The following is an 11,487-nucleotide window of genomic DNA, read 5'->3' as shown; positions in this document are numbered from 1 at the left end:
TTCTTAGTTAATTTCCCTTTGGTATTCTTGTTTGAAAGCACACTTTCGAAAGTCTGTCAGCGTAAACCGTAAGGGGATAAAGATATCAAGGAGTTTCGGATTAAATGCAAGTACCTCGGCGGTACTTGGTACGCAATCGGTGCGTTTCGTTGTCGCAAAGCCCCTCATCAAGAGTCGTAACTCGCGAAATGATGCGGCGACCAGGTCCAGCTCTGGAATTCGCGTGGACGTAATTCGCGTCCTCCAAGAGGACCGAAAGTGCCGGATGATCATAAAGGCGGCTCCGATCGAAATTCCCCATTTGGGCGCCCATCCGTATCGACGAAACGCAACTGCCCCGGAAGCTTCGGTTCCTTTCCATCATTGCATCTCACGTTCATTTCGGACAAATTATTATTGCATTATCCAAGCAGCATTGCTTGACTGTAATCGAATCATTCCCAGCGATTCTTCACCTCTTGCTTATTATGCACTCAGTTTGAAATGAACTTAATTCTTTATGGGTGAAAATTTGGTACTTACGAAAGAACAAATGTGCCGAGCGATAACTGATATCGATGTAATTGCTATTGATGATACAGTTATTACATGCCTTGCCTTTATTTCATAAACTTTTCCCTTGAATTAATTTATATTTTTATATAATTTATTTTTTGTTGTTGCAATTATTCTACTCTCAAGATGTTGAACTTTCTTTAATTAACAGTAGTTCTGTGTGTTTTAGGGCTAAGCAGCCTCTTGTTGGCCTTCCTCATCGTATCGGTGACCAGCGCTCCAACAATGAATCGCAAAGAAAGACGGATGGATGTTCCCGCGAAGTGGGTGAATCCTTGCGGCTTAGCAGCCGACGACTTTGAGGCTGATCAGGATGTAGTACAATTAAGTGACGATCAACTTCTTGCCCAGGTCGTCGTGCAAGCCAAAACAGCACTTATGCACGCGCAGCTCTTTCGCGATGATTATGTAAGTACTCAAAATATTCATAAAGTATATTTCAATACACTGAAATCAAAATAGATATTTAAATTGCTTGCGGGGAAATTATTTAACTCATTAATGAGTATTAGTATTTACCAGCAAAGAAAGGGAAGAGCGGAAGACAGTTATAGCTCTGCTTCCGGCCAGTTGAGTCTACACATTCAAGCTATGTAATCGAATTTTCTAAAGCGTCCTCTTCCGAGTTTATTAAATATAAGAAATTCTAAAATTGTAGCCAATATCTTGAATGAAGGTGAAATTTGAGTCTCTTCCCAGGTTTCGAAAAGCTCGGAGTCAGAACTTTAATGAGCACTATAATAATCATCGCTAATCATTGGTCTTTTTGTAAAAGAATGGTTTGCTTGATTATAAGACTAGAGTCGGCTCTTTTGAGTATTCGTGACCCGAGAAGCGATGGTAAAGACCAAAGTAAGAGAATCTCGTGTCTTCGCGTGCGTGATCACCGGAAATGGAGGAACGTTCTGTGCTTCCCCACCTTCCCGAGTGCGGACACTTGAACACACGTTCGTTAATCTGACGTATATCTATCAGTGCGAGCCCGCGACGTCCTTACCTACGACTGATAGATCGCCGGAACACCCAGAGAATTGCTAATTCGTTTGAGTTTTAATCTGCCGTCAGAGTATAAGCTGGATCGGTTGTTGACTGTTTAATTAAATTTCAGGCTATATTCAAATTCTGATATTTGTGGATTCAGTCAAACGATTGAAACGTCAGAATTTATTTCCTGTTGCTTAAATTCCAGGCTAGTAGAAAGTTAAACTCCATATCTTAAATAATCTATCAAGTAAAAAGATGGATAGATACATCAATGCAATAAAGCACAGTTACATTTTACGTTTGCGAATAATTTTCCATTCTAATTTTGCACATGGATTGCTTTTAACTTTTGAAAGAGATATTTTTGCCGCCTGAGATTTTATGTAAATATTTCAAAAATGAAGATTACATCTTGGGATCATTGCCAGATAGGGTAATAGCTATGTGTAAGCAAAGCATTCTGGGTCTAGTCACGCGTTAGGCAAAATTTCGTCCATACAATTATGATGGAAAAGCATACACTCACGTAGATGAGACGTTCTCTGAATATTCAATGACCGTTAGATATTGTTAGTTTGGACCACATGGAAATTCAGTTATAATTTCGTATCGTAATCATCAAAACAACAAAAATTAAGACGTGGTCTATTTTTGGTCTAAATCTTTGTGTGTGAATCACGCTCAGGAGTTTAGAGGACTGAAAATAATTAAAAGAGGCAAAGATAATCAACAAGGTAACGCTTTCTTAACGAACTTCTGGTAAACGATCGTGTCTGTTGTCTTCAACAAGGACAATAAATCACTAGGACCAATCGCTCTCTAGGTCCTCACCAAAACGTAAGCAGGGACAGAAAAGGAAACCGCAGGTTCGAATTGTGGTCGTGGCTGAAATTTTACCCCACTTTAAATCTATATTAGACCTATTTCTTGCTAATTTACATGTCACGTGCGATCTTGGATGAGTTTAAAATAGGCGTATTAAGTTCGGTTTCTAAAATAGATACATTTATAGTAAAGTAGCATTCTTTCTTTGAAAAGCTGTTGACATTTTGAGCTAAAGAGGCACATGACATTATTTCTTATCGAAGAAAAACAATAGCGTGGAAACTGTCGTGGGATTTTCGCACCTTTGAGTTTGAACAAGTTCCAACCCTCTTTTAACGACGGCGTTCATGGCTAGTTGCATCATCGCGCTCGAGATACCCGAGACCAGTGTTTCCTCAGTCAGCGCATAATCCGATATATCCCTTGAAATGATTATGGGAGCAAGATTCAAGTATGAAAGAGGAGGATGAGATAGAGAAGAGCTCTCTTGGCTTGGAGTGCAGCACAGGTGTGCTGTTGACTGATACCAACTTACGGCGACACACTGTCTGGTGGTCCAGTGACGTCATCTTTCAAGTCTATCGTTTCGTTCTTGGCAGAGACAGACAGTGCCAGTGGAAGAGGAAAGAACCACTGATAACAAACCAACGCCAGCGAGTCTTAAAAGTTCAAACGAGCGAAAATCGCAAGTATCTTGAGCCGAAAATAGAGCAGTGTTCAGATCATCCTTTCCGCTGATTATTTATAAGTTTAACTCACGGTTTTACTAATTTCGAAAGTAAACACTAACGTTGCTTCGATTTTTAATGTAGTATTTCTTAAAACGTTGCTGACAATCAATCGAGACTCTTACAATTTATAGACTTTCATTGATCTTAGAGACAACTAACTGCTATTCAAGTTTATTCCTGTCGTCTGATACGTGCAAGAAGCCAAGCATCGTAAAATATCGGAAGCGGAGGATTCCAATAAATCAGAATCGGAAGCTGCCCCTCCTCGAGTGAAGGCACCTACCAACATCGGAACTCTGCCTGCATACTAAAACACAGACCGGATACGAAACACGCCAACGTATTGAACTTGCCTTGATACTACGATTCCTTGGTGTCTGTAGTATCTTTTAGTCAACCTGCGATTTCTCAAGGATGCACTTTATTATCCTAAGAAAAAAGAATAAAAATTGGATTTCATTGAAAACTTCTAAAACTATTTTTGAAAAGGAGGGTGAATCCAGGTCCAGTAAAGAATGCTTTTCTGCTAATTGAAATGTGCAATTAATTCAGTTAATTAATTAAAGTCTCGAGTTCGTGTGGACAACGACCTCCGTCTTGTTTCGGATTATAAAGTATAATTCGATTAGTCCTTATTGCTTTTCTACTGGGTTTCTAACATTGACTAAGTAGCTTCTTTCGCACGCGTGCCTACCTTTCCTGAGGTATACCTTTTTTTGAGTTACATCAAACCCGTTCGGTGATGGATAATCTAGGCTTCTACCTCATTTATTGTGAAAGACTATAGAAAAAGGATGGCTACAAATTCTTCTTTTGTATGTATGGGATCAAAAATATCGATGTGTGGTCATCGCACCTTACGTCACGTATACTTATTAATAAGACTCGTTTCGATTTCTCCTTGGTGTTCCGACGTATTCGACGTACAGATTTACGACATTTTCATGTCATCAATTTCCTCAATAAATTCATATAAGTTTCCAACATTTTACCATATAGTCCACTGAGAAGTAAGAGTCCTTCACGCAACAAGGGTAGTACATTTTTTACAGGAATATATAATAAAGAGTAAGTAAAAGAAAATATAACATTGTGAGGAACAATCCAAAGCTATTAGAGTAAGCCCTATGAATATGGAGAGTTTATGGCAGGGACCAGTTTCGTACCTCGTAAAAAATCTTTCTCGCACTCTTTCTTTATCCTTTTTTCTGTGGCCACACAGCGAATATAATCGTAAAACAAGTCGGTGCTTCGAAGTCGACTGAAGGCAGGAAGTAGGCTGGATCCTTGGCTGGATCGTAGGTAAAGGTACCCGAGTGTAGTCCAGGACCCGTCAAAATCAATTAGCCTCCTCTTTTTCCATTTCTCGCTCTTTCTTTAGCTGGCGTCGCTTTGTCGCTTATTATAAGTTATAAAATATTTCAGTGCGAGGTCCTCGAAACCACTGTAAAATTTTTATACTGAGGTTTGAAAAGATTTAATAAAGTCATTTAAAGAAAAGATATTCCTCATACAATGTCTTATAATATTATTAGAAATGTGAGACTTTCTGACTGACGTTTTTATAGCTGTAAATAAGAACATCCCTTAATTCATTTTCCTATGTTAAAATATCCCATATAACACCTTCACGACAGAAGTCAAGTACCGTGTTTTAAAAACATGAGATATAAAGAGAAAATATTTTATTTTAATTTGATGCGATACGATACTGTGCTCTTCTGTGGGAGTATTTAGGAGTCGTTGACAGCACATTTCTCAGGGTTCGTCTCTCTTTTCCTCAGCAGATGCAGACCATTATCATAATCTGAGTCTGAGTGGAGTAGTATCGCAAGTTGATTATTACCATTCCTACGGTAGATAAGAACTCGAGCACGATGCGATCCCCGTGGGCCAGCTGGTTACAAGACTGGAGACCAGAAGCGTGGTCATATGGACCAGGTTCAGTCTCAGTTTAGTCGGAAGTAGCTCATATCTCTTCTTACATCCGTTCCTTGAGTGCATCGATGCATAGACTCAACATTCAACCATTCCATTGGCGTTTAACACAAAAGTGACCACACTTTTATATCTCTGATGTGAAACTGATTTTTGGCGGACTCATCTCGATTATCTCCAAAATGTACTTCATTTTATGTCGCTGAATTTGAAACTTAATGAAAAGCCACCCCTGCGCTGAAATTTTTTTAAAATAAAAATAGACATGGTAATTAGTATGGCAATTGTCCTTTTTAAAATAAGTTAATCACTTTTAGCTCCCACTGAGTTGAAAATCAAAACTTTTACTTCTACCATTCTGCAAGATTAGCAAACTTTTTTTTCTGCGTGTGCTAGAGGGGAATTGGCATGGGTAAGGGGACGGATTTGAGGGTTTGCTGAAGAAGGCTACGGGGATTTTTAAATCACCCTTCCCTCTTTTCAATATATGAAAAATAGGGGGCTAAATGGAATTGGATGGGGAGGGAGTGCCCAACTCCTCCCTTTTTCCAGATCCCCTTTCAATTTTTTGTGCCATCATCCGGAGGTAATTGCCTCATATATTCTCTGTAAAGAAATAAAGAAAGTCTTTTGTGAAAATCGAAAGTGATTCAGTGACTAATGATTTTCACCAAAACGGCGTTATAAATTCGCATATAAGCACGTTTGTATCTTTAATCCTGTTATCATTCGGAGTAAACTTTCCGCTTAAATCGTATTTCTATGATACTTATAGTAAAGCAGCCAGTGCATTTCGGAGGGCGCATGCTGCGTCGACCACATTGCGGCGCTTTTCCAAGTAACTACAATTGTCACATAGGCGCGAGAATAACTTGCATGTTCCACGTGGTATAAGGCTCTAAAAAAAGTTTATTTCCGTTTGTAAAATGGCATTATTGATCATTGAAATTTCTTTATCACTAAAATCGTATTGTTGAACAATTTGAAATTACTTTGAGATACCTTGTTCCTACGTCAATGATCGCGTTTAGTCACAAATGCACGCTTTTTTCTCATGACTGGGCTTTGATATTTGAGGAATTTTCCCCCTCCCAAAAAATGCCGTTGACAATCGATATAAAAATTTATATCTATTTTAATTGATTTGAAAATTTTAACTTCTTAAATATTTTCTGGGTATAAGTGTATCGTTTGTTGGAAGTATCATTTCTAAATACAAAAATCTGAGAAATGCAGAAATGAGAACAGCAAGCTTTTATATAATGATGTAGGTCATATTCTGGTTCAAGGTTTTCAAACTTGAGCCAGTACTTATTTTTTTTTAGCTTGATAAACCAAGCTTTATCTTCGTGGGATGAGACGGCGCCATTCAGTAGAGTGTAGAGTGTAGACAATACATGTTATACTCTTCTCCCACTTGACTCATATTGCAATTTGTAAACCATAATTCTTAATAGGAATTAGATATCTTATTCTTTGGATATTTACAAAGATATTAATAATTAAAATTGTATAAATAGAGAAGATATCTTAAATTATGTTTTATTTTTGTTACAGATTAAAGAGATGTTCACCACCAACTTTGATGATCTACACACGTCGTGGAAATCAAATCGCTACGATTGGCTACCCGGTCTTAGGGAGATACCAAAGCAACTTGGAGAAGCGCTGAGCCAAGATTATCTGAACAAGTTGGAGATTCGTAATGTAAGTTAATTCTCATTTATTGCTTTTAAGTTATTTGTCAACTTTGAATGACAGAAGAAAGAATCTGAATTTAATAAGGGATTTATTTTTTATTTTTGCAGCTTGATACGATTTTGCTGGACACCTACGAGTACATGCAGATATTTGCAGTTGGTTTAGAACAGATTGTCTGGGACCAGGAAGACTACAACTTGAGGTTCCAACAGCAATTTCAAGATACTGAGTTCAAGCTTCGGACGGTGAGTACTTTCTTTATTTTTGTAGAATATCTCTCGCTTGAATTTATAGAGATCTCTTACTTTATGGAGTTCGATTTTATTGGAGCAAAAAGGAGGCACAACTTTCACAATAGCAATTAGTTAGAAGTTACGATACTATCGTTGCCACCAAAGATTTGTCAACTATTGTCTCGAATAGCTCGTAGTAAAGAGCCAAGTTTTAGAGTGATTTTATTGACCGTTATTTCTCCTACCGCCTCTTAATTCTTAATCGATTTTTATTTATCATTGGGGCCGCCATCATCTTTCTTCGATCATCGTACAAATCAATTTTTATTGCCTCAATAAAAAAATATTTCATTCCTGTAATTTTTAACTGAATAGCTGCAAACAAAGAGATATGCTATTCATATTTAAACGTTAGTAATACACAAATATTTTGAGTTCAATGATCGCAACAATGTGTAACTGAATCTATAAGATTATGAGCGCATTCAACAATAGATAAAAGCTATAAGCCTGACGAGAAAACAATGCCTACAAAAATCGCTTTGTCTTCACTGATATTAATCGGGATCTTATATTTAATTGCAGGTCCTTTGCGAGCTTCAGGTGGCCTTGATCGAACGAGCTGTGCCTCTACGGCCGGATGTACCGCGTTCCGTGATGGGTCCCCAGTTCCGAAACATGACGGAGAACACCTACCGACATCTACGGGACTGGCTGATCTTTCGAGACTACATGAACGGTCTCGAATTCATCGTTCAGGTGTTCGAACATTTTCGTCAAGTCTTGGAATCCTGAGGGCGACAAGGCGGAAGCAGGCGCAGGGTAACTAGGCGACGACTCGCTCGTCTCAGAAAACCAGGTCATCTAAAGTTGGAATCTCTTCACTTATAAAGCGATTCTTGAAGAGCATTCCCGTGCGACTCTTGCAAGCTGCGCGTAGTTCATAATTTCAGGAACGATCCGTTTTTTCCTGATGAACTTCGCTCTAGTCTATGGAGTTTTATTTCTCGATGGAAATAAAATTCCCTTGGCGTCATTGGAAGATGGATAACCCTGGACAACATTTTCGAAGAACAAGTTTGCACATGTCAAGTGCGTTTGAATCTAGATGATTCGCTGAGCATATCACTCTTCCCAAGAAAGGAGAGTGATTATCCTCTGAAGTCTATCTTGCATTTGGAACGAAAAGCCTTCACTGGAAAAAGCTTCACTGGACTATGGATAAATGTGTTTCAAGATTATGTTGCTGCAGATTCGCTGAAGCTCTTTGGTGCCTCGCTGATGGTGCCATTGACCCATCGAATTTTCCATCTTGAATGACCTGGAGTAGTGGATTTGACCGAGGAATGACATGGCTACGAGTCGAGATGATGGATTCTTCGTTACTGAGAAGATGAAAAGAAGACAAGAGACAAAGAGCAAGAAAGAAAGAGAGTCGCCCGAACCATAGCCCGTCGGCTTTCGCCGCCATCAACTCATTTTTTCATGCAGCTGAGGGAAACTTCGCACAGCTGTATTGCAATAAACGCACAAGTGTTCGCACAGTCATTCGGTTATGCGTACAAGAAATACGAAATAGTTCGAATTTGCACGGGTTTCAATCGCGAGGCTTTTGCCCTCTGGTTCAAGTATTTCGACCATTTGCCGCGCTGAAATTTTAGTATTTAAGAAAGAACGCGATTTCGGGCCAATCTCAGTTTTCCTTCTCCGAAAATCTGTATCGTTTTTGTCCTCGTTTCGGTCCCCTTTCTGTATGATTTGAACTCCGCATTGTTTATTTTCATTCTTCAAATATATAAAAAATTATCAGTGCCAATCATCAGTCTCACGAGGAAGGAGAAAAATTAAGCAAATATCTTAATTTCTCAACTTTGTGCTGAATTGTTTTATGATTCACTGCAATTTTTAATATTTAAGTATAGATAAAAATGCGCGGCGAAGAAACTATCGAGACTCTACGAACCCTGATTTTATTCGCAATCTAGATAAGAAATTTTTTTAATGCGAAAAGTGTAGACGAATGAAATGCACGAGAGTATAAGAGTGAGAATATATGAGAGAATGAGAGAAAAAGAGGGAGCATAAAAAGAAATTTGTGGTGATCACGAAAAAATATTTATTTCTTTCGCTTCACTGTTGTCACATTAAATCCGAACTTGGTTGTCAAATTTAATTTGGAAAAATTTTCGAATTATATCTCAATAGTCGATGATTTATGACAAAGTCAATTCGCGAAAGCACAATATTTTTGTGAGAAATAATATAGTATTCACGCAAGTAAGTGCGTCATAAAAGAGCTTATCAGTACCGTGAGCGAGGCTCACTATAGTATTTAAAAATTCGCAAGAATGTTCTACCTGCGACCCTCCTGAAATCTTACACGATTAATATTTATTGACTAACTGTGTAATTACTATTACGATTATTATGCATATTTATTCAGATTATTTATTTTATTTTTGTAAAGACTTTACAAGCAGCCTGATCGAATACTGTATTTAAAGTGTGTATGTATTTAGAATATGATAAAGGAAATTTGTAAATATGAAATGAAAACAGAGAATCGCACGATACGACGCGGCCAGCTAGAATTAAAAATCCCGGTCATATGCCGCACTGCTGCTCTATTTTTTTTTTGTTTTTTGTTTTTTTTTTGTTTTGTTTTAGACGTACCTCTCTGCAGAGTGTGATTTCTCTTTTCATATTAGAAGCGATCAAACTGGACAATTTTTTATATTCTACTAGTATTTTTTATAGGAAAAATATTGTAGCCAGTGATCTGTGCAACGTTTTAAAGTCAATTTTTTTTTTAAAGTGCACCTCTTGTTTTATAACGTGTACCAACTTTTATAATGATCGATCTTTTGGCTTTAATTAGACTGCGCGAAAAGAAGTTGAGTAAATTTTCGGAAAATTATACAATTTTAGTTAGTAGACTTTTGAAAATTCGGTTTGTTTTGGAGAAACTTTAAAAGTTGGTTATTATATTTCTTTTCAATATTATTAGATTGGAGAAAATTTCCTCAGCTCTTTCTACTGCAATGATTCTGATTTATATAGCTTCTGCGGGGGATGAAAGTGAAATATTTTAGAAAAATTAATTTTAGGAGTGCCGAAAATTATCAGGGCGTTCTCTTGGCAGAGTAACGTCGTGACTTTTGATTATGTTCAAATCATACTCGAAATGTGTGCTTTAGAAATGGCACTTTACTTAATTTCAACACTTGGTCTCACTTAATTTTAACATTCGTAAATTGCACATGACCATATTGTCATCATATCATCATGCCTGTGATATGATTAATTAGTAAATCTCTCGTAAAACTGGACATTCGAATATCAATTTGAGCCTACCTCGATCTCGAAATACCAACTTATTTCATCAGACCCATCACCACATTTCAAATATCTCGACTTAATTTATTTTGTGATTTTATTCTCCGTATTTTAGCATTTGTATATGCAGCAGCTTAGCCTGCTTAAAGTTTTAAATGCACGAATGAGACAAGAAGCTTAAAAGGCATTAAACCATTCAAAAAAAGAAAATTGCAATATCTGTTTGGGACACAGACAAAATTTAATATTAGCTTTTTAGTAAATTTTTTATTTATTTATTTTTTAAAAATAAAAGCAGGCTTCATATTTAAGCTTCAGGTCTCATGCATTTTTATTTAGCATTGATAATCGATCACCATAATGTTCCTTAGAAACCGGTCGTCAATAGGTAAATCTTTCTCGGCTGTTTTTTCGCATACTTGTCGATGACAAGCGCCGAAAACCATTCAGTCAAAATGAAAACTCTGCCCGGGGGATAAAAACGTATTTTTGAAAACCCCAGATTATTTGTATTTAAACTCTGTGTCAAAATTGTTTAAGAGTCTACATTTCTGTTACTGTTAAATTCACAGTGTTGTAAAAGACATTTTTGTTATTGTTTACACGACGATAAATCGACGAGTCCGATTTGGTTCCCCCGGACGAGCGTGTCCGATTATTAATTTTTATCACTATTCATAATGTAGTACCATATAGATAAATAATTCGATTGTAATTACCTATCAATTGCTTCGTATATATTGTATATAAACAGATTTAATGATGTCGAAGCTACAAAATATTATTATACTATATGTGGATATGTATAATGTTTTGTGGGCTGCCCCCTCAGAAAGCCCATTTTGTATCATATTAAACCAAAGACGTTCAACATTGAGAATCAAGTCTTCTAATATTTCCAGCACATCATCCTCTCCCTAATCCAATCCAATTTTAACATTTCAAGTCTTTAAATGAAAAATAATTTTTGTTTAGTTTTATTCAAATAATTACTGATTGAAACCATGGACGTGAAAAAACTAGATATTTTGTGTGCCCGAAACAAAGAAAAAGGGATGCGAAACTAAAGACATAAAAAACATGGTAAACAAGGAGTAGGTCTTATTTTGAACGAAAGAGCAAAGCAGCATCTCGGAGACCATGTCTTCGTGTCTCCCAGACTGCTGTGGGCTAGAATGAAAGTA

At 37.2% G+C, this 11,487-nt stretch overlaps 1 protein-coding gene across 5 annotated transcripts in view; it reads left to right on the top strand.

Annotated features, from left to right (window-relative positions):
• Window positions 1-11,187, top strand: part of LOC117174433 — a 184,364-nt gene extending 173,177 nt beyond the window's left edge. For all 5 annotated transcript variants that reach the window (XM_033363555.1, XM_033363551.1, XM_033363553.1 and 2 more), the window contains exons 3-6: window positions 725-963; window positions 6,591-6,740; window positions 6,842-6,979; window positions 7,553-11,187. In XM_033363555.1, coding sequence (XP_033219446.1) covers window positions 781-963; window positions 6,591-6,740; window positions 6,842-6,979; window positions 7,553-7,762 — 681 coding nt within the window. In that variant the 5' untranslated portion in view covers window positions 725-780 and the 3' untranslated portion in view covers window positions 7,763-11,187. The remainder of the gene's footprint in view (window positions 1-724; window positions 964-6,590; window positions 6,741-6,841; window positions 6,980-7,552) is intronic.
• The last annotated feature ends 300 nt before the right edge of the window (window positions 11,188-11,487 follow it).

The sequence above is a fragment of the Belonocnema kinseyi genome, chromosome 6, assembly GCF_010883055.1.
Source record: "Belonocnema kinseyi isolate 2016_QV_RU_SX_M_011 chromosome 6, B_treatae_v1, whole genome shotgun sequence".
NCBI lineage: Eukaryota > Metazoa > Arthropoda > Insecta > Hymenoptera > Cynipidae > Belonocnema > Belonocnema kinseyi.
The sequence above is the reverse complement of the archived record's forward strand: the minus strand, read 5'-3'. Positions and strand labels throughout refer to the sequence as shown.